The sequence below is a fragment of the Pipistrellus kuhlii genome, unplaced genomic scaffold (assembly GCF_014108245.1).
Source record: "Pipistrellus kuhlii isolate mPipKuh1 unplaced genomic scaffold, mPipKuh1.p scaffold_m20_p_9, whole genome shotgun sequence".
In the NCBI taxonomy this organism is placed as follows: Eukaryota; Metazoa; Chordata; class Mammalia; order Chiroptera; family Vespertilionidae; genus Pipistrellus; species Pipistrellus kuhlii.
The window spans coordinates 29,191,700-29,215,985 of NW_023425595.1; the positions used below are offsets into that span (position 1 = coordinate 29,191,700).

At 43.5% G+C, this 24,286-nt stretch overlaps 1 protein-coding gene across 1 annotated transcript in view; it reads right to left on the reverse strand.

Annotated features, from left to right (window-relative positions):
* SYT9 (synaptotagmin 9) overlaps positions 1-24,286 on the reverse strand; it is a 151,310-nt gene that overhangs the window by 34,584 nt on the left and 92,440 nt on the right. Inside the window, exons 4-5 of the mRNA XM_036427650.2 lie at positions 2,770-2,890; positions 1,726-1,897 (exon numbers count right to left, since the gene is read on the reverse strand). Of these exons, the coding sequence (XP_036283543.1) occupies positions 1,726-1,897; positions 2,770-2,890 (293 nt within the window). The remainder of the gene's footprint in view (positions 1-1,725; positions 1,898-2,769; positions 2,891-24,286) is intronic.

A 24,286-nucleotide genomic window follows, 5' to 3' on the forward strand; every position in this document is an offset into this window, starting at 1 on the left:
AGCTGCTCAGATTCCTGAAAGAGGCAGCCAAGTGGCGATAAGAGGGCAGCTATGTGTGTGGCAGCCATGGTCTTGAGCTCACAGAGAGGGCAGAGTTGAGGAGGCTCCTGGGTCTCTCTGCTTCCTTCTCTTTAGAGAACACATTTTCGCATGCTCTTTCTTCCTTCCTTCTGAACTCAGCATTGCTTCTTTGACCCGATTTGATTTCCCTACTGTAAAAAGATCCTTAGCTCTTTTAACTTTAAGGGCTAATATTTCTGAAACATTCCCTGCATAAGTCCCTGCCTTCTTCCCCCCGCCCCCCTCCCCCCCTCCCCCGGCCCTTTTTTTTTTCCTTTGCAGATTTTGGTGAGAAATCCTTTGCACAACTAGAACGATACAGCCTATCCTTTAACTCTTCGGTATTCAAACACATCATATTTTCTCTCCTTTTTTTTCTTTCTGCAAAGATGACCATTCTCTCTATTTGTGCAGGGCATAAGGGGGAGACGAGGTGGGAAAGGGTAGTTGAGTTTATGCTCATTAAAATCAGTTGCATGCAGAGGCTCCGTGAATTGTGCCATGGATTTTTCCAGGCCAGATTCATGAGTTTACTGAGAATTAAACTGAAGCAGAGCTCACATAATCAGATTTGTCGATGCAGGAAACTTGGCAACAGCTCGAAACATGCTGGCCTAGCTTTCCATGGCTCGTGGGCCATGTCCCCTCCTGGGCCTGACACTGCTGGTGCGGTGTGCCATCCAGAGGAGACAGGAGGGGGTCTCCTGGCCAACATGGGCTGGCGCACCATGGCTGCTCAGCCACCCATGTGCCCTGGGCTGGAAGAGGTTATGCTCTCCCCTCCCCTCCCCCCACTGGCATGGAAAGAGCGTTTGGGGCACTGGGGCTGCTTTGCTGACATTTCAGGGGCATGTGGGGAAAATTTCAGCTACAAATAGTATTTGGAACATTGTATTAGAAGTCAGAATGACTTTTTTCATAAATTGTACCCGGACCACGTGGGATGTTTCCAATTAAAAGGAGACTTTTCATTTCAGTCTAATGACTGGTTTAACATATATAATTCCCCATTGGTACTTTCTTTGCATATTAAAGTGACTGTTTTTTTCAAATCCGTCCTTTAAATACACAATTGGCTACATGTAGGCTATAAATATCTTTTCTGTGCTGTATTAATTAGGAAGTCGAGCCTCTTATACATTTTAATGTGCCCTGTCATCCATACTGATTCTAGCATTTTCAAGAGAACGTTTCTGTGTTTGCTTTCAGACTTAAGTGGATGGAAATGATCTTTATTGAACACGTTGAGAGAAGGGAAAAAAATAACAAAGTTAAGTATTTGGAAATGTTCGGTAAAGTAATCACTCTGCTGCTTTCCCGGAGGGCCAGGCAGGACCTCTACAGATGATTGGACCTCTGCGGCCACAGTTCTCCAAGCTGAGGTTCTCGGGGATGCCGTGGGGAAGAGGTGGGGGTAGAGAAGGATGGAGAAGGAGAAAGGTTTTTTTAAAAGGGGAAGGGAAGAATGGGGTTGCTAAGAGGCACTTTCATAACCTGACTCGACAGCATGGTTTGGACTCTTTGTCAATCACCTTTCCACGTGCTGCTCACTTGCATTATCTCCTGCTGCCCAGGGACCAGCTAAGAAGCTTGGCTCGTCCCCGTCCCCTGCCCCTCTGCCCTGGACACAGCGGACTCGCCCTGAGAGGGTCCCAGGCATCTCACCGGTCGTAGTCCATGACCGCTATGGACAGGTGGATTTGGTCAATGCTCTCAGGAGGGACGTCAAAGACTATGGCTTCGTTGTAAACAGGATTCAGGGTGTTCCTCTTGGTGGACGTTTTCCTCTTCTTCAGCCGCCTGCCGTCACACATCATGGAGACTTTCACGTAGGGATCTGTGGAGGCCATGAGAAGCAGGGGTCTGTGAGGACAGATGCAGATGTAGGCCAGCGGCCTCTGCGCTGTGGAGTTTCACGGACTGTGTGTGCTTTGCCTGCTTGTGGACTGGAGCTTGAGGAGTTTCATTAATACCATTGCCTAGGCAGTGACTAGAGTGAGCATAATTAAGTCACCCATTCACACAAAAAAACAAAAACCAAAACAAAACAAAAAAACCACACACACAGGACACGGTCTCCTCAAAATGCATAGAATTTAAAAATAGTGTGAAAAAACTTGTAACTGAATGAGAAACCATTCCAGGAAGAATTCAGACCTGCCTGGCTGTTACAGGGAAGAGAAACGCAAAGGCACCTTCAGGGCGTGGCCAAAGGACTGAGGGCGGGACTCAGCCACTCCAGACAACGTTTTCCTATTAAATAAACATCAGGTCTTCGGGAAAGGGAGGGGCTGAATTCCTAGAGGACAAGAGGCGTTTTGGGGTTTGATTTCCTAAGTGCAGGGGCCCTGAGCCCCCAGAGCTGCCTGCAGTCGGGTTGCAAAGGGCAAAGCAGTTCAACACGGCAGGGAGGAAGGACACAGGCTGGCTTGGGGTGCACGCTGGGAGGGGGTGACAGGTGACAAGGCTGGTCTCTGCTGCAGAGGAAACTTGCCTGGTTCCACCTCTCGGCCCTCCTGCATAATAGTGTGCTGCCCTGACTCCCATACGCTGCCCAGGAGGGACTGTGAGAGCCAGGAGGGGCCCCATCTTTCTTCTGAAACCTAGGCAGTTTGGTCCCAGAGTCCATGTGTTTATCACTGAACCAGAATCTTCATAAGGTCCTACACAAGAACCGCACGAGAAAGCTCCCGTCAGACAATGTCCCACCTGATGCTCCAGTTATGTCCATGGCCTTTAAATTCCTGGCTTTTATTACAGTGATGGTCAGCCTGCCAGCGGTGGGAAGGTAGCAGAGGGAGAACATCAGCTCGCCAAGATCCACGTTGTCCTGTGGAGAAAGCGCACGTGGACGTGTTAGGAAGTGCCTCCAGGCCGGTGTGCAGAGGGTCAGCTGCAAGGTGGCACCCGGAGGGTCAGCCCCGCTCCCCCCACTCATCTCGGGATCCCTGGTGCCTCTCCAGCGCCACCCCAGCCACATGGAGAAGCCTGCGCTCCGGAGCCCCTTGCCCTGAGGAAGCCTAGCCCGCCTTTATTATTTATTTATTTATTTGTTTGTTTGTTTGTTTTAAAAAATTTTCTTTTCTTTTTTTAAATTATATTTTATTGATTTTTTACACAGAGGAAGGGAGATGGATAGAGAGCTAGAAACATCGATGAGAGAGAAACACCTATCAGCTGCCTCCTGCACACCCCCCACCGGGGATGTGCCCGCAACCAAGGTACATACCCTTGACTGGAATCGAACCTGGGATCCTTCAGTTTACAGACCGACGCTCTATCCACTCAGCCAAACCGGTTTCGGCTCGGCCCCCCCTTTAGATGGCAAAGCGGGGAGGCCACCCAGGGCCTCTCTCACCCTCTTGCAGCCCTACATGGTCTCATGCTGGTGACCCTGAAAGTAGCTCCCAGAGAAGAAGCCCCCAGAGCCTGCACTGTACCCCACGGAGCCCCCTGTGTGGGTCCATCGCATCCCCATCACAATCCATGCAGAGCCACAAGCGACGCTACACAAAGAGGGGCTGCCTTACTGCGCAGCCACCATCACAGTCCTCAAACCCAGCCTCACGCGGCCCCACGCAGCCTCACAGGCCCCTCAGAGGCTCTCCTACCTCGTTTCCTCCCCCAAGTTCTTCCCATGGGCCCCACATAGGCCCACCGTGTGTATGCACCCTTGCCGCACGCACGCCCCTTCACAGCCCCCGCCCCAAACAGTTTGCCACAATGCCCCCATAATCTCCTGCAAACACCCCATGCCCAGAAACAAACGCACACACATACATGCACCTCCACCCACCGGAGCACTGCATACAACCTGGTCTCACACAACCTGTGCAGAGCAGCACACGGCTCCCCTGGACCTTGGAAACATCTAGTCCCCACATGGCTCTGGACAAGGACCCCGAAAAAGCCCGAGGAGCACCCAGCAACCACACACATCACAGCCCTGGACACACCCAGCTTCGGACAGGGCCCCAAGTGGTCTCCGTGCAGGGAGAGACGGCTGGGCCCCAGGCCACAGAGGCCCTACCGCCGCCCGGGGTCTCCCACTGCACAGCGGTGCTGGCCCCTCTCCTGGTATGTCTCTCAGGAGCCCCCTTTCCCCTCCGTTGAAGAAGACATCTCCTTGGCAGTACACAGCCATTCAGATAAGTCAGAAGACATGCTTCTCTTTCCCCGTCTGAGCCCAGGGAGAGTGTAACCAGCAAGGAAAATAACGAAGCCAGTTCATTTAGTTTCAATTTGTGATACCTGAGGTTACTGAGCTGGGTGCGTGTGTCTGATTAATACAGTCTCATTCTGACAGTGCACTGGGGAGTCCAGCTCTTGCTCAACGCTCACAGCCTCCCCTCCCTCCCCCTCTCCATTCTCCAAGGATGCTGCTATTTTTAGAAGCATAGATTCAGCTCTGAAAGGTCACTGTGGCCCGCCCAGCCTCCCTGCCTGGCCGCTTCTGCTGGAGGAAGAGGTGGAAGGGATCAGTTTGGTGGCTCAGGCAGATGGATTGCTTTGCATCTCCCTGCAGCGCCTGCCTCCAGTAAATAAATGACCTCACCTTGCAGGCCTGGAGCTCCTGGTTCCTGGAACCCTGACCTCAAGAGAACCAGTTGGTTGGGCCTTGCCCTCTGGCCTGGAGGTGAGGGGGAGAGATGAGGATTACACAGGATGGGGGTCAAGGGGCAGGTGTGTATAATCTGCAGGAGGAGCATCTGAGCGCAGATGGAGGATCTGACCCAGCGTCCCACTGCGGCACAGGAGAAAGAGAAGCAACAGCTGTCTCCACAAATGATCTTTCTCCTTCCTCGCTCCCTGGCCTACTCCTTTGCCCTCTGTCTGCCTCAAGTAGAAAGACCCAGTCACCTGATCTCCCTCAAAGGGCTTCTCGGCACCCAGCTCACCCCTTCTCTCCTCTCATCTGCCCAGAATATCTTGGTTGGACAGAGCAAAACAGGAGTGACCAAAATCACCCCAATGAAACTGTATCTTTTCAGCATACAATTCCCAAGGGCCCACCCACACATACCCGCTCTGTAGGGTTCGAGACATGACACTCTCCAGGCCAGTGCACAAAATTGAATGTAACGTGTCAGGCTACTTTTGCGCCAAGTACATTTTCCCCCCAACATAAAACCCATTCATAAATATTTATATTACATGACTTGTCTGCTTATGAGTTAAAAGGAAAAAAAAAAATATAGCTTCAGACTTGATGTTAGTTCAGAATGTGAACAAGGGCTAGTGCCCACGTATGTACTTAACAAGCAAACAAACAAAACAACTCTGCAAATGAAAGAAATCATTATCAAAGAGGCAATGCTTGCTTTGATTTCCAAACGCTTTAAAATAAATCATTTAAAATTTCTATGTTGTGAGAGTAAAAACGATAAAGTTCAAATATAGAAGTTTTAAAGTAAAATAGTAAAACATCCCATTTTTTTTAATGTATATATGACCTATGTCACTCCTTTCCCCAGAGTAACACTGTGAATAATCATCCATATTTTTCTTTCTTTCCTTCTTTCTCAAGAGGGAGTAGAAGGCAGGAAGAGAAGGGGAGAGAGAGACACACATTGGCTACCTCCTGCATAAACGCTAACTGAGGCTGGGGATCAAAGCTGCAATCGAGGTTCGTGCCATTGGCTGGGAATCAAACCCTTCATCCTTTGGTCTGTGGGCTGACACTCTAACCCACATGTGTCAAACACAAGGCCCGCGGGCCAAATCCGTCCCGCCAGGCCTTGAAATGTGGCCCCCACCGCGCTGTCATCACTGCACTCCGCTGCGTTTCCATCACAATGACAGTTTATGACTGTTCAGTAAACCATTCGGCCCGCAATTTAGGCTGGATTTTAGATTTTGGCCCCTTCTCTGATTGAGTTCGACACCCCTAGTCTAACCCACTGGTCAGCAAACTGCGGCTCGCTGCTCTGTTGACTAATGAGTTTGCCGACCACTGTCATACACTACCTTTTACCTCTTCGCACACAGTATGTTACAATTCCCTAATCCTCACAGCTTCTAACTACACGGTAACATTTAGTCTAGTCCAGTGGTTGGCAAACTCATTAGTCAACAACAGAGTGGCAAACCGGGGCTCCCGAGCCACACATGGCTCCTGAGCCGCGGTTTGCTGACCACTGCTCTAACCAGCCAGGGCTGCTCACTTATTCTTTGAACATTTGCTGCAATTGTGGCTGTCCAGCACTGCTTTTTTTGCCAGGTGCTGCGATTGAATTTGCAGCATTGAAAACAGACATGGTCCCTTAATGAGAGAGGAGTTTGCTGGGATATGGAGCAGGAGCTGATGGAACCCAATGCTAACTCTGCTTTCTCCTCATCAGCTAATGCTAATTTGAGCTCAGGATCTATAGTTTTTTCTTTATGAGTTGTAGAATTGTGCACCAGAAACCTTTGTAATTTTGTTAACTAGTATCACCCCAATACATTCAATAAAAAGAAAAAGAAAAAAAAAAGAACCTATAGATCCTGATATTTGTAAACATCCTCTTAAACTAGTGCTTCTCAGCCAGGACACATTTTCTACTACCCGGAGAAAATTTTAATTGCCGAAACTGGGGAGGTGGGTGTCTTACTGACACCTAGAGGGTAGAGTTCAGGGATGCTGCTAAACATTCTATACTGTACAGGGCAACCCTTTGCTATAGGGAACGCTCCGGTCCCAAGGCTGAGAACCTACATTCTGCGGAAGTGCTTATATTGTTAGTAAAAAAAATTTCAGAATTCTGATAAAAGTCATACATGAAAGGGTGGTGGGATTTTTGGCTTCTTTTTAGCTTGACAGGAACCAAATAGCAGAAGTGTCGCTGGTAGCTGAGTGCCCTGGGAAGTACAAGGGGAAGGAGAATGTCAGACAGAGAAATGCTTCTTATGCTCTTGCTTTGTGTGACCAAGGTCAATGTTGTTGGCAAGATATACTGGGAATTCACGTGTGCGTGAATTCTCTACCTGCCAATCTGCAAACTCTTTCTGTGATATGTTTGCCTGTGATGGCCTGTGACTGCTCTAGTGTTTGTCTAACTAGGATACTCTTGCATTCCTCTTGCCGGATTCTTCTGGTGAGCTCCTTCTCAATTCGGTGAAGTTGTAGGAGGGCTATTGCAGGAATTCAAGGGTAGCAAAATGTTCATGTCACTGTCCACTGTTGTCTGTTCAGGTATGAGTTATGTAACCCAAGCAAGGCCACTTAGAGTCCTCTCTGATACTGGAAAGTCGTATGAGAAATTCTCATTCTATTGGGGCTATTCCCTGGGAAGATAGGAAACTAGAACTATTGTAAGGTTCTTGTACTATGTATATAGTACAAGTAGCATACAGAATATAACTTTAAGTTAGGTTGAAGGATCATACTTGCAAACCACATAGCTAATAAAGGACTTCCATCCGGACTATATAAAGAACGCCCACAACTCAGAGACACAACCTGACAAAAATATGGGCAAAAGATTGGAACAGACACTTCATGCAAATTACACTAAACCTCAGCGAGAAACTACTACACACCCACTAGAATAGTTAACATGAAAAACTTGTTATCTACAATAAGATGCCAAGCGACTGAGGAGAATCCAAGATGGCTGCTCGGGTAGGCAACTAGCTGCAGCCGCACACAACAATTTCAACAAAATACAACTAAAATATAAAATGGACATTACCCAGAACTACAGGAAAGTTGACTGACTGGAAATTCTACAACAAGAAGCAAGGAGAAAACCAGCAGGAAGCACGGAGGAGCTGTAAAAGCCCAAGGTACGGAGACACGCGGTGCGCGCGAAGAGGACAGAGCCGGAGAGGAGGGAGGCCGAGTGCCTGGCTGGCGGTCCCAAGCGGGAAGGAGAGAAAAGCTCCGACTGTGCTGGGCCCAGCTCCAACTGCTCTGAACCCCAATTCTAGGCCAGATCCCGGGGACCCAGGCTCATCCATAGGGAGCCGGGCTGTAAGGCGGGACTCCGGGGAAGCAGCGAAAGGAGGGCCCACTGCGCACAGAGAAGGGCCGGGCCAGCTGTGCCGCGGGATTGCCCTGATGGGAAGGAGACAGGGGTTCCAGACTGCTCTGAACGCCACCTCCAATCCCACTACCTACTGAACTAAACCCCAATACCGGACTCATTGGGGGAGAGCATAGACAGTTTGGCAGCAGGCGAAAATCGAGGGCACCTTTCTCTCAGAGGCGCTTGCAACAAGTACCGAAGGACCCTGAGTCTCAGGAGTCGCATAGGGCGGGGCTGACGGAAGCCAAGGCTGTAGGCTCCACCCTGAAACCCCGCCCCATCAGGAAAGCTGCCTGCAAAAATGCCTAAACCAAATAGATCACAAATGAAAGAAATGGAGGACAAAAAGCGACTGGATATAGAGTTCAAAACCACACTTATAAGGTTGTTCAAGAATCTCCTAGAAAAGGCCGATAAAATAAACAAGACCTATGAGGATATGAAAAGGGATCAACTAGAAATAATAAGAGATCAACAAGAAATAAAGAATACATTGTCTGAAATAAAAATATTTTATGGAGTCCTAAAAACAGAATGGAAGATCGCAAGAATCAAGTCAAAGATTTGGAACATAAAGAGCCAGAAGACAGAGGGTGGGGTGAGAAGGGGGGAAAGGAACATTTGTAATAATATGAACAATAAAAATTTATTTAAAAAAAAATAATAATAAGATGCCAAGCGACTGATCCTCTGATATGCTGCTGCTGCTGGAAAGGCAACATGTCAACTATTTGGAAAAATAATTTGGCAATTTTCCTTAAAGTCACACATATTCTTGCCAAATGACCCAGAAATCCTATACCAAGTTATTCACCCAAGTGAAATAAAATCACACATCCATACAAATACCGGTATGCATTTTTTTCCTGAGCCCAAAGTAAAAAGAAACCCAAATATAGCATTAAATGGTGAATGGATGAACAAAATGTGGCATGTCCCTACAATAGAATACTACTCAGCAACCAAATGAAACAAACTACCAATATAAGAAACATGAAAAATCTCAAAAGAATTGTGCTCAGTGGAAGAAGTCACACACAAAAGACAACGTATTGTACGAAATTCTAGGAAAAGCAAAATTTCAGTGCCAGAAAGTGATCAGTGACTGGGCAGAGGAGATTGACTGTTACAGAGCATTAGGAAACCTTTGGCGGTGATAGATACATTCTATGTCATGGTTATAGTTCTGATTACATGACTACACATGTGACAAAACTTATACACATAAATTTGATTAATTTCCTTTTATGTAAATTAATAATAGGGATTTATAAATTCTGAGAAGACAGATTTTGCAGAGGACTATATTTTTGTTTTTTAGTTTTATTGAGTTCAGAATTATCCTATTCTATTCTATCCTAGCCTTTACCAATGTATCTAAAAATAATGGGTATTCTCTATTTGTAAGGAACAAATTATTGTTAAATGTATTTTTTTATTGGTGGGGAGAGGGAGAGATAGAAACATCAATGATGAGAGAGAATCACTGATCAGCTGCCTCCTGCATGCCCCATACTTGGGGTTGAGCACAAATATGGGCAAAAGATTGGAACAGACACTTCATGCAAATTACACTAAACCTCATAGAGAAACTACTATACACCCACTGGAATAGTTAACATGAAAGACTGTTACCCAAGATGTGCCCTGACCAGGAATCAAACTATGACCTCTTGGTTCATGGGTCATGCTTAACCACTGAGCAACACTGGCTGGGCAGGGGTACATTTTTATATGTCTATTAAACCAGGCTTGATAATTTTGTATCCAAATCTTTTTCTTCCTATAATTTAATTTATTACTTATCATGCTTTTGTCTTTTCAAATGTGGTTTCTCACTATTCCGTTATGTTTCCCTGCCAAATTATTAACAAACATGTAAACTATGGTTAAAATATTCTCATTTCTTGGCTCACTGCAGTGTCTTAAAACCCACACCGTCCCTGCTTTTTAGATACAATCTTCATTTTGCTTGAGTATGTCCTTGAGTACCGTTTTCTCAGGGTTCACAGGGAGCTAAAGCAGTCTTCATTGCACTCCAATACTTAAAAGAAAGTTGGCATGGAATTTAGGCTCAAATAATTTTATCTAAGAATCATTTTATATTGTCACATGTGGCCTAGTACTTCCAGCTGGGGTGTTTAATGCCATTCTTTTGTAGATTTTTTTTTTTTCAGTCAGGGAGGTTTTAGGATTGTTTCTTTGTTCTTTTACTTTGTAGTTGTACTTTCTGTAATTTCCCTAAAAGGTATTTAGATATCTTGTTCTCACTGATGTCGCTTGATTCTCAGTGACCAATGTTAGGTAGAATTCTTTCTCTTGCTTTAATCTCCTTTTCTCCAGCCATCTCTTTATTTTGGACTTTCTCTTGCATGATGTTGGTTTTCCTATTAGGACATCCCTAATTGTCTATATTTTAACTGACGGTGTTGTCGGTAGAAGTGGCATTCTTGAGGTGTCTTGAGAAAAAGAATTTTCTGAGGCCCTTTATTGATGATGTAACATTAAGAGGGTTCCCCTCCAACATCTAATTATCAGTGATCAAAGCATGCGTCTATCTTAAGAGCTTGGGAAAAGAGCAAACTAAATCCAAAGTAGAAGGAAGAAAATAATGAATGTAAGAACAGAAATTAATGAAATAGGAAAAAACATATTTAGAGAGAATTAACAAAGTCAAAAGTTATATTTTGAAAAGCTAATAAAATTGCTAATCTTCTTTTAAGACAGATTAAAAAAAAAGAGGCAGCAGGGAAAAAGGCACAAATAACTATGTCATGATTGAAATGCAACACTCTACAGATCTTTATTAAAAAGGGCATTAAGATTATAAAGAAAGGATTTTATAAACAACTTTATACCCACATATTTTAAAAATAAGACAAAATGAACAAATTTTTCATAACACAACACTTAGAAAATCAATATGGGAGGAATTAAAGGCTGAATTTCTATGGCTCATTAAAAAACTGAATCTGTAATTATATACCTCACCATAAAGAAAATTTCAGGCCCAGTTGGGTTCACTGGTGAATTTTATTAAATATTTAGAGGAGAAATAAATACTTAACATAAAACAAACACTTTCAGGAAAGAAAAAAAATAGAGAATATCCCCCAATTCATTTTTTTAAAGCCATCCCAATCTTATTTTGAGTACTAAAATCTGAGATGGACATTAAAAGAAAGGCAAAATTATAGACCAATTATATTTGAACTGAGATTAAAAAATAAAGCAAAATGTTAGAAAACTAGATGCAGAAAAACATGAAAATAATAATATATATATTTTTAGTCAGCTAACAATTTTATTAAAAAATTAAGACAAAGACAAAATAAACTAAGTAGATAAATAAGAGGACATTGAAGTCTCTCTTTTCCCATGATTCTGGCAGCATCAGCATCAGGCTTGGGGCATCTGAGTATCCTGCAGCCCCCAACATAATAATATATTACTAACAGATGTACTTTATCTCAAGTTTATAAGGTTGAATTACCATATGAGAATTTAACAGCATAATTGTCCAAGGTAATAAATTAAAAAGACTAATCAAAATGAATATAGAAAATTATGATTAAAATCAAGCATTTATTTACGTTAAAAGCTTTCAAAACACCAGACATAGAAGGGGTGTTACTTATCTGATGGAGGGCATCTAAAAAGAAGGCTAAAGTGATGGTGTACTTAATGGTGAAATGTGGAAAGCTTCTCAATTAATGTTAAAATTAAGACATATTATATTACGACTTCTACATTGTATGTGAAGCCCTAGATAGTGAAATAAGGCATAAAAAGAAATAAAAGGTATAAAGTGTTGAGTAAAAAATTCATTCTGTCATTGTTAGATGACATGTGTAAAGAAATAATAAAAAATAAAACCTCTACAAATCATTGAAATTAATAAGCATGGTTATTGATGATTTATGGATTGATGAATATGGGTTTAGTGAACAAAAATAAATTTCACTTTTCAACACTAGGAAATAAAGATAAAAAATAAAAATAGAACAAAAAACTCACTTAAAATAGCATAAAAAACATCAAGTATCTTGGAATAAATTTACCCCCAAATAGCCAAAATCCCTTTACTGAAAATAATAAAGGATTATTGAGTAAAGTTAAGGAAGTTCTATATAAATGGAAAGATATACCATGTTCATAGAATGGAAGACTCAATGTTATAAAGATATCTTCCAAACAGATATAAAAGTTAAATTCCAACTTGACAAATGGATCCTAAATTTTATTTGGACATCCAAAGTGCCAAGAAGACTTATTAGAATGCTGTGGACTGGTGTCCAGAATGGACTGGACTTGTGCAGCATTTGTGCAGGTCAAATAAACCAATGGAGTTGCATACAGATATCAGGAATGGACTCATGTGCGTATGAACATTTGTCTGATGAACTGGTTTTCTTCATTTACTTCTCCACACCACTCCCTGCTCTATGCTCTGCAAGGCTGTCCTCCACAGAAAGAAAGAAAACGTGATGTACTTATGAGAGACTACCACCTGACAGAGTTTGGGATGAATTAGTCATAGCTGCATGAACACACACATCCACACATAGCAAATAAGACCAAGATAATTCATAACATGAATTATACATACATACACATATAACACACATGTATAATGAAATGGAGAGGGGGGAAAGTAGAGAAAGGGGTTAAGCAGGGTTGAGGGGTTAAGTAAAATGTTAAAGCGAAGGCTTCGAAAGAGAGTGCCTGTTGAATGAGGACATGGGGAAAAGAAGTGAAGAAACTAGTCACGCAGCTCCTGGGGAAGACTCCACACAGAGCAAGGAACAAGTGCAGAGGCCTGAGTTGGGAGGGAGCTGCTATGTCTGAGGAAGGGAAAGGAGAGAGTGGAACGGAGAGAGGGTAAAAATAATGAGGCGAGAGACCAGATTATGTAGGTTATCGAAAGGATTTTGGCTTATGCTCTGAGCAGGAATGGGAGCCATTAAAAGGACTGAAGTAGAAAAGTAGCACAGTGTGACTTTAATTTAATAGGATCACTCGGGCTGTTCTGTTGAGAACAATCTGAGGGGACAGGGCAGAAGCAGAGCCATCAGTTAGGAGACTAGTGCAATGAACCTGGTGAGAGGTGAGGTGACTTGGTCCAGAGAAAGCAGGAGATATGATAGAGTGAGAAGTCATCCAATTTTGAAGATAAAATAGGATTTTCTAATAGATTAAATGACAGAGAGGAGTCAAGAAAGATTCCAGTATTTTTGGCCTGAGTTAATGGAAAGGTAGAATTGCCATTAACCTTCACTTCTAAATGGAAAGGGCCATGGGAGAGATCACGGAACTCAGTTTTGGGTCCATTAAATGTGAGATCCAAATGGGGAAGTCAGGTAGCCAAGTAGATAGGAGCACAAAGATCAGTGGAAAGAGCCAGGCTAGAGATACAAACACCAGCTCCTGGGAGAAAAGGGACAGTGCAATCACAGCCCACTACATGGTTCGGCTATAGAGGAAGTTTATGCAATAATGACATAGACATGAATCATCTCCACAAATTTATGACATAACTTTTGAGAAGATGGGGGAGGGAAGTATGTGTAGTGAACTTGTGAGCTAAATCTTCATCTTCTATAATACATTTCAATAGAAACCTAACACTAAAAATAAAATAAAGCATTTAAAAAATAGATGGAGGTTTCTTTGGCTAGGCTATATACCCAGAAGTGGAATCGCTGGGTCATAAACCACGTTCTTTTTTTTTTTTTTAGGAACCACCATACTGTTTTCCACAGTGGCTATACCCACCTGCTTTCCCACCAACAGTCAAAATAGTTGAAAGTATTTGCTTCTGATATGTGGGAACTGAGGTTGGGGGTATAAGCAGGATGTTGATTTAATTGGTATTTTAAGGCCCTGAGGCCTACACATATAATGCAACTCATCAAAACTGAATTAAAGTCTTAGCTCCTCACTTACTATATACAACCTTAGATAAGCTCCATCATTTCTCAGTTTCTCTGTTCTGTTTCCTCATTTGGAAATTGAAAATAATATCTAAAGCATAGAGTTACTTAAAAAATTAAATGAGAAAACATGTGTACAGTAACTACCAAATATGCGGCATTTATTATGACTAATGCATTTATTTACATGTTTCTCGGCCTCACTGGTCTGTATACTCTTCAAGTCCAAGTCCCACATATCCACCTCTCCTGGTGGCTGACACAGGAATATCTCAGTCAATATTTTTTGATTAACAAATTGATATGCAAATGTAGGGGTGCAAGGGTCTTTGCATATTTGCTGCATCCTCAATACCGTGGCTTCTTGGGGCTTTTGGATCAAACGTCCAGTGAGCCACCATCACACAATGGGACATCTGGTCACTACCACCCCCAATCTTCAGTACTGCCGACTCACTGAGAAATCCTGTTATTACCAGTTCTCTTTCAAAAACAAAACCCTGTGAGATACAGCAGAAAAAAAAAAATTAAAAAATCGTTACTTAGCAAGTGGAGAGGAAATATAAGTTGCAGTCTTTCTCCCAAGTGTCATTGATCCTCACCTGTAATAATTGCATCGCTGGCCCACAGTTGGCCTACCTGTTACATGCAAGTTGTTAACGATTTGATCATTCTATTTTCTCAGAAACTCCAACCGTATTCCCAATACTTGCCCCAGACATGACAAAATTGGCAAAAACACCCATTTTCAGTGACAGAGCTTACCAGTAATTGGCATGCACTGTTAAAGTAACTGTTGATGGCACTTTATTTATAGATATTAACGTGATTAATTGCACTGGAAGTGTGCCTGGAGGATGACACTTTCTGAGCTGGTGCTGGGGCATGCGTCAACCCAGCAGCCCTCACAGGGTGTGGAGAGAGGGCCATGATCAGCCCATGCCTTTTCCTTCTCTGAGTTGCTCCCTTAAATGATTCTAGGTCTGATTCCATAGGACTGGCCCTACTACAGTAGAAATTATTTGCTTTGACTAATAATATGTTCAGCTGGGAACTGGCAGGAGAATAGCATCACAAGTGTGGAAAGTACTTTAGGGTGGACTGAAAAACATTCCCATCAATATCTTATCTGACCTCATCCAGGTCCCTGGTTTGCAATACCACTTATGTATGGATGACACCAACACTTACATCTCCACACCAGTTTCTTCCCTGCATTATAGACTCGCACATCCAAATTGCCTAACAGGCACCTCAATCTTAATATTTCAAAAATGAAGCTGATTCCATCCCCTACCACCCATCCTCCGTAGCCAAGTCTCCATTATCTCAGTTTGATAAAACATCCTGCTAAAGACCGAAGCTCAAAATCTGGTAGTCATCATATCTTCATCCCTCCTCGTCTGTCAACCTCCCATGGCTGCACGTCATGTTATTTCTCTCTCAAGAAATATCTAGATTCTGTCCAGATTTCTTCTTCTTTTTAGGGTTACCCTATTCCAAGATACCATCGCCTCTCTCACATGAACTACTGCAGAACAGCTAAAGCAGATGGCTGCTATGATGTGCTCATGGCACATGATTCTCTACGGCTCACGGTTGTTCCAGAGAGAAGGAAGCCTCTGCTGATTGCTTGCACATCCTCATGCCTGCGCTGCCACATGCCTCTGAGTGTGAGATTCCCAGTCTGGGCCAGCGCTCTGCTAAGGACACAGGGAGAACTTCAGAAAAGGACTGGTTTCACCTGTGGAGAGGACATGGCAGTCCCCTAATGTCCACATGACTGGATTGTTCCCTCACAGGCTTCTAGAGTATGACCTGGTGGCTGTCACATCCCACCACCCAGGAAACCAGCTGTGTCCCAGAGCTGCAGTGGCAGATAGAATAAATAATAATAACACAAACAAGAATTCGATGGTAAGAAGAATGATAAACATCACCATGGGCTTACTAGGTGCTCAGCTGATCTCAGCACTGGAGGGTAAAGGGAGAGCTTGGGGACTGGCTTGCACCCCAAGGAACTGACCATGCAGACAGAGCTTCACCACAGACAGTGGCTGGGGCCCTACTGGCAGAGAGGGAGACCATGGACCCAGAGTTATGGGCTGAGCTTCCTCCTGGGAAATTATGCTCAGTGCTTTCTCAGACATGTTATCAAAGTCAATTATTTTTTTTAAATAATTATTCTTTTTTAAATTTTTAAATTCTTTATTGTTGAAAGTATTACACGTGTCTCCCTGTTTCCCCCATTGACCCATTCTCACCCCCCAAGATTTATTACTTTAAAAGTATGGTTTTGGACTCCCTGAGTTTTTTATGGCTTTGCTACAAACAGGTGATACTAGACTAACACACTTTTATTTATTTATTTTTTGGGGCACTCTGACTCATACATCTGGGTACTTTTGTGGACCTTGGCACAGCATCTGACCACCTTGTAGAGGATCTGGGTAAATTGAGGCTGAATGACAGTAAAATACCACGAGTTCATATAATTCATATTCAGTTGGACAACCATAACTAGAGGGTAGTTGGGTATTATCCAGTTCTGTAATTTTATCAATAATTTAGAAGAAGACATAAAATGTGCGTATAACACAAGAGGTAGAACAAGTACATTGGAATCTAGAATCAAGATTCCTCAAAAGCGTGACAGGAAGGTGAAGTGGATAAAGCCTGACAATATAAATTCACAAGATAAATTATTTGAGAGCCTAAAAGTCAACGATGCAACCTCTTAAGTAGATGCAACCTTTTAAGAAAATGTAACCAAATACGTGTGAAAATAAAAGGCTTTATGATTCAAGTGTATTTTGAATCAAAATGTGATACAGTCACCAGAATCTAATTTTGCTTTACGCTCCATCAATAGAGGTATAGTCTAGAAAAGGAGGGTATACAGCAGCCACAACATATCTAAAACATGAATCTTGCCCTGAGTGTCCTCATTTTAGAGACCAGCAACTACCATGCAAGAGGGGCAGAATGAACGAGGAGCAGTGAGGAGCTAAAAGCTTCATGGAAAAAATTCAAGAGAGACACGGTTCTTGTCAGCACATATCTGAAGTGGTGTCACACCAAGGAGGGACTAACCTTATTCTCAGTGGTTCCAAGGATAAGAACTATAATAGAACCAACAAGTGGAAGTCCCAGGAAGGTTTAGAATAGTCCTCTCTTTCACAATCCCAAACCATAGTCTGTCTCTGAAGGCGACAAGTTCCCTGTGCATTTGGTAGGTTTCTCTGCTTTAGAGAAGAATTGAGTATCAAGTAAAGCCTGTCCCAGCCCTAACATCCTGCAATTTCCTGACTTCAGACATTACCTGGTGGGCAGGAGGAGACAAAGCTTTGGAGCAAAGCAATTGTGTCATCGAAAGTGTGACGTAGGAGATAGAACTTGGTGGACTGTGCAACTGTATTTCAGGGGAAGAGCTGGAGCCTGGGAGGTCACAAACGATGAGGGCTATTGACACAATAGTTAACTCAGCATCCTAGGACCATGTGTCCTTTTGTTTTTCTAACACATCCAATTCCCCAATTAGTGGTAACTATTTTTAATGCCTTACGCATTCCTTATTACTTCCATTCTGTTAAGGACAAGGGGAAAGGAGGTGAATTCCCAGCCTTGATTACTTCACATAGGAAGTTTGATTACCGAAGTCCTCCTAAACCTTCTTATTCTTTCTTAACACACTTCTCTAATAGATAAATGGAGATTCACAGATGACATTTTAAAAAATATATTTTATTGATTTTTTACAGAGAAGAAGGGAGAGAGATAGAGAGCTGGAAACGTCGATGAGACAGAAACATCGACCAGCTGCCTCTTGCACACCCCCTACCGGGGATGTGCCCGCAACCAATGTACATGCCCTTGACTGAATCGAACTTGGGACCTTTCAGTCTGCAGACCAACGCTCTACAGCCGAGCCAAACCAGCTTCGGCCACAGGTGACCTTTTAATGCTCCTATTTTCCCTAGGTCTAGAGCACATGTGTCAAACACAAGGCCCGCGGGCCAAATCCGTCCCGCCAGGCCTTGCAATGTGGCCCGCACCGCGCTGTCATCACTGCACTCCACTGCGTTTCCATCACAATGACAGTTTATGACTGTTCAGTAAACCATTCGGCCCGCAATTTAGGCTGGATTTTAGATTTTGGCCCCTTCTCTGATTGAGTTCGACACCCCTAGTCTAGAGAAAGAGTGTCCTTGGTGAAAACAAAGACAGCAGATTTCATAAGTTAAAGGGCCACAGAAAAGGACTTAATATTTAATTTGAATGTAAATAATCTATTCTGAAAATACTTTTTTTTCCTATAGATCCATCAATTCTCAATAGAAAAAAGAAAAAACAGAAGTAATGGGAAATGAAAATTTGTTCTCATTTAAAGGACAAATACCATTTGGGAATATCAGAGCATCCTTAGAACCTTGGGCATGGTCTGCTGGCTCTGACTGCTACCTCGTGTTTCACTGACTCGGAGAAAAGAAAACACTAAGATGAGTTGGCAATAATTATGAATTCACCCCGTATCCTAAGCCTCACTGTCATCCTGAAAATTTCCATCAAAACTAGGAATTCACATAGCTTATGGGAGATGGGAGGGTGAAATTCTCTAGCAAAGAAGTCTTCTGAAGAGAAGCACGGCAGTAAGTGAACTAAACCAACATGCTCCGTGGTATGAGCAATCACAAAGGAAAACACCTTATGTTTCTTTGCCCCTGGATGGAGATCTGTTCCAAAGATAATCACAGGTGTTTTTAACCTTTTACTGGGCCTCCCACCCCTCTTCTGTCCCCAACAACTCTCCCTTTGTCCCTATCACTACTTAACGCTCAGAGCTTAGCAGTACATGAGTCACTGTGTCATTTCATTCAGCCTCCAAATGCGTCTTGATTACAACTCTTCCTCTCCATGTCCTTTGGGTCAGTCTCTGAAAGGTTGTTCGGGGGCAGTTCTACCTCTTCTAATCCATCCTCCACATAAACACAGATCTGATCACCTCACTCCTTACTTAACTCCTTCAACAGATCCTGGGTGCTTTGAGGCTAAAATGTGAACCTCTCTGCATATGCGATAAAAGCTGACTTCTCCAACTGTTATTCTCCTAACGTGTCCTTTTGTTTCTCTATCACGTCTAATTCCCCAATCAGTGGGAACTATTTTTAACTCCCTACGCATTCCTTATTACTTCTGTTCCTTTAAGTGCTGTTTCTTCTACCTGAGTGAGTCTGCTCACTTCTCTGCTGGAAAAATGTTCTTTTGTATCTCTGAAGACCCAGCTTGCAAGTTATTCTCTCTGTGCAACCTCCAGGTCTCCCCAGGCCTGTGCTCTCTGCAGTGGCAACCCTGTGCCCATATTTCTATCACAACATGAAATTAGAGATATCTTTGTTAGACTGTGAGATACTGAAGGTGAGAGCTGCATCTTCTTCCTTTTGGAACTTTCATCTGAGACCCTGGCTATTTTACAGAGGAGAACCCTGGGTCAGAGAGGTTCAGCAACCTGCCCAAGGTCACATAGCTAGTTAGTGTTGGAGTCGTGCCCCAACCAGGCAGCGGGTCTGCAAAGCCTATAGCACTCCGGAGTGGGAAGCCCTAACATAACCCAAGAGGATCTAAGAGGATAGTTGAGGGGAAGGTGGCCCAATTTTCCCTTTTTGTGTGCAGTAAAGACTTAAGGAAACTTGAAGGAGCTGAACTTGGAACTAAAAGTCTCCAAATTCTTCCCTTAACCACACTATGTTTCCACCTTCAAGGCTGACCTTGTCACACCTTTTATCTGCTCCCAACCGCTTTTGCCTTTGCAGCTAGTGGGGAAAAGAAAAACAGAGAGCGAAGCTGCCTTGATTGAACCCTATTTAAGAACTAGGGCAAATGGGGCTTTAGCAAAGGAAGCTCTGCCTTTCCTTCACATACAAACATTTCCTTCCGTGTCCCACTAATATCTCGTAACGCTCCTCAGGGGAATAAGAGAATATGCTACAATGAAGGGTAGTATAGGTGGAACCAGGGACAGCTCAGAAGCACTTCCAGTAAAGACAATGAGAATAGTCTACCTCTATATTTTTCTTTTTCTTCCCCTCTCTCAGAAATTAAATGAACTAATATATGTAAACATTAAGCACTGTATCTGAAATATATGAGTTAACTCATTATCAGTGTCCCTCCCACACCTCTGGCACAGAGTAGGTCCATAATTAGTAAGTGCAATGCAGCAGTGAATGAATAGCAGTAGTCTCTAAAGGGAAAGACTGATAGGTCAGGGAAAGCACAGAGTGGGGACTCCTCTCTACCAGTCTGCTCCCATTTGAAGAATCCACAAGTTAGATAAAGGAGACACAGGGGCTACAAAAATTTCCTAGGCCATGGATAAAATTATACAGGAAAGAAAACCAATAAAAGTTTCTTTTTAATAGGCATGCCTTGATTCCTACAGTTATCAGATACCATCCGAGAGGTTGAACAAATTGTCTGTGGTCATGAAGTTCACCAGTGTCAAAATGGATTTGGAAAAATTGAAACAGTTTCACAGAAACAGAGAACAGACTGGTGGTAATCAGAGGGAAGAGGTTTGGGCGATTGGATAAAAAAGGTGAAGGTATTCATAAGTACAAATTGGTAGTTACGAAATAGTCACAGGGATGTAATGTTCAGCATAGGAAATATAGTCAATAATATTGTAGTAATTACTATGTATGGTGCCAGGTCTGTACTGAAATATTGGGGGGAACACCTGTAAAGTATATGATTTTCCAATTGCTGTGCTGAACACCTAAGACTAATACAAAACAATATTTAAAAAAGAGAATAGATTTGAAGGTTCATTCCATCTCTATGTGCTTTCTGCGACCCTAAGTCTCCAATCAAAGGTAGGGATTTTGGGTAAGAGAAATTAGAATTTTAGGACAAACCTCCCATTCCAACTCCCAGAGCTCAGAAGAGGGTCTTCAGCTTTCCACATCTAATGTTCCATTTGAGACTCATAGGCATTTCCAGGAAGAGTAAGTCAACTGCCATAGAATCTCCTTCTTGGTTATTCTGCCTGTTGGGATGATCTGGCCACACACCCAGACACTGAGGTTGCCCTGACCACCTGAGGAATTCTCTGCCTCCCTAGAGTCACAACTCGATCTATGTGGTGCTGGAGTTCTCTCCTCTCTCTACAAAGGCATAGTTCCCATTCACCCAGGACAGGGGCAAAGGCAGCTCTGTAAGGGGCAGGGGAGAACTCGGGCACCTCTCCGAAAAAGTCTTCATTTTGAATTTATTCATTCACTTATTCAACAAATACTAGGAGGTTTTTGATACCGGCCATGTACCCAGCTCTGTACTAAGTGCTGAGACTACGAAGAGGGCGGGGGGGGGAAAGATAAGAATAGTTGCTGTCATGGAGTTGTCATTCTAGTTGACATTCTAGGACTCAGACAATAAACAAATTAAGTTAGTTCACTATATTGTATGTTAAATGGTGAAAAGTGTTACTGAAAAATTACAGGGAGATAGGAGGTGGTATAAGAAAATTCCATCTTACATAAGATGGTCAGGGAAGACATCAGATGATGACATTTGAAAGAAGAGGAAGGGAGGGATGAAGCAGGCAAGGCACCTGGGTATCTAGGAGGAGAGGTTCAGGCAGAGAACATGGCCTGAGGCCAGAGTGTGTCTGAACATCAGAAAGGAGGCTCCAGTATAGTCAAAGGGGAGAAAATGTCTGGGAGAGCAGTGGGGGTTGATGTCAGAGATAATGGGGAAACAAGTCCAAATCCTGGAGGACTCTGGCTTTTATTCTGATGAAATGAGAGTCATCAGAGGACTTGGGGCAAAAACATGACAAGAATCAACCACAAAGTTAATGGGATCCCTCTAGCTTTTGTGTAGAGAGCAGACTAAAGGGGGGGGGGGGAGGGAAGAGAGAGAGATGGTGAAGGCAAATAACCAATGAGAGCCCACTGCAATAAACCTGCAGTCTATGTTTTGACTATTTTTAGCTAATTGCTTTAGATTGTCTTGGATTTTTTTAAAAAATATATTTTTATTGATTTTACACAGAGAGGAATTGAAAGGGATAGAGAGTTAGAAATGTCGATGAGAGAGAATCATCGATCAGCTGCCTCTTGCACACCCCACACTGGGGATGTGCCCGCAACCAAGGTATATGCCCTTGACCGGAATTGAACCCGGGACCCTTCAGTCCGACGCTCTATCCACTGAGCCAAACCAGTTTCAGCTAGATTGTCTTGGATTTTACAAGGTCTCTTTAAACATTAAAAAATATTTTAATTGGTCATTGAATTAGCCATTGCTTCCACTGTGGACACGTTTCTGCTACTCATTTTGTCAGATCTTGAAGTGAATGGTAGGGTGCTCCTTGTGTCTAGGGAGATTTACAATAGGGGTCTAACTGAAGATTCTCCCAGGAACTCTGGGGCATCAGAGCAAAGCCCTTTAGGGCAGGCTAGAGAAATGTAAAAAGGATGTTAAAAATGGTCATCAGGAAGCCTTGCCCCCATACCCAGGGCCCGATCACACTCTCTGCAGGTCTCTCTCCAAGGTCTCTAACAGAGAAGAAGTGAACACCAGCCACTAGGTGCTTCCACACATCGGGGAGGAGAGAATCCAAGTATGAGCTTGAAATCTGTGAAGCTGCAACTTTTGTAGTAAGAAATGGGGGTCTATCAGCAATTTCATAGAATGTAACCTATTTCCTGGCTCAGGGTCAATGTGAGCTCATCTTGTGCTGCCCTGGATGTTCTCATTAAATGCCTTCAGACTTAGTGCACAAGAACTCACTCCAAAATAAACTACAAACCTCAACAACTCAGGGCAGCCAAGGGGGCTGACAGCACCTATACCTACAACAGAGGGACCCAGAGCAAGTGAGTAGGGGGGCTTAGGAACCTCTGGAGCTCAGCACTGGACAATAACAATATAGGAAGAACATGTGTAAGATGAAGGAAATCACTCAAGGGTAAAACTGATAGGGAATGGGAATATATTTCAGAGGAAAAAATATAATAACTTTCATTATGTTCAGTATAACCCTGAAACAAATATTTGGGAAAGAAGCACAAAGAAGCAGCACCTCCACAAAAACAATAACAAAAAAGCATCAAACAAAACTATAGGTCAATTCTTCCATGATATAGTTGAAAAGCCTATATAATACATTAACAAATAAAATCTGTCCATATTAGTAATATATCTTGAATAAGTAGGATTTACTCCAAGAGATTTCAAAATTAGTAAATCACACTAGTGGATTAAGAAGAAAAATCATGCAAATATCTCAACAAAAAAAGATCCTATCTAATAAAAGAATAATATGCAAATTGACTGTAACTCCAAGACACAAGATGGCTGCCCCCATGTGGTCAAAGATGTCTGTCCCATGTGGACACAAGATGGCTGCCACACAATGGCCTGCAGGGGAGGGCAGTTGGGGGAGACTAGGGCAGAAAGGGAGGGCAGTTGGTGGGGGACCTAGGCCTGCAGGGGAGAGCAGTTGGGGGGGGGGGGGCAGGCCTACAGGGGAGGATAGTTAGGGGTGACCAGGCCTGCAGTGGAGAGCAGTTGGGGGAAGACCAGGCCTGCAGTGGAGAACAGTTGGGGGAGACCCAAGCCTGCAGGGGAGGGCAGTTGGTGGAGGACCAGACCTGCATGGGAGGGCAGTTGTGGGTGATCAGGCCTGCAGGGGAGGACAGTTAGGGGTGACTAGACTGGCAGGAGAGGGCAGTTAGGGGTAACCAGGTTAACAGGGGAGGGCAGTTAGGGGCAATCAGGCAGGCCAGGGAGCAGTTAAGCATCAATCAGGCTAGCGGGAGTGATTAGGGGGTGATCAGACTGGCAGGAAGAAACAGTTAGGAGCAATCAGGCAGAGGCAGGCGAGCAGTTGGGAGCCAGCAGTCCTGGATTGTGAGAGGAATGTCTGACCGCCCGTTTAGGCCCAATTCCAGTGGGCTAAACGGGTGGTCGGACATCCCTCGGGGGGCAGGGGGTCCCAGACTAGAGAGGGTGCAGGCTTGGTGGAGGGACACCCCTCCCCCCACCCCATGCTCGAATTTTGTGCACCAGGTCTCTAGTATTAGATAAGATTAACATCCATTCCTAATAAAACAATAACACAAAGATCATTATCATCAAATCCAAGATCAGGACAAGAAGCCCTGCTATCACTCCAATTACTCAATAGTTTGTGAAGTAATAGTCAATGTCATACATAAGTTAAATATAGAAAGGGTAAAATTATTGCAAAAAGAAGCAAATATATGATCTGCACACAAA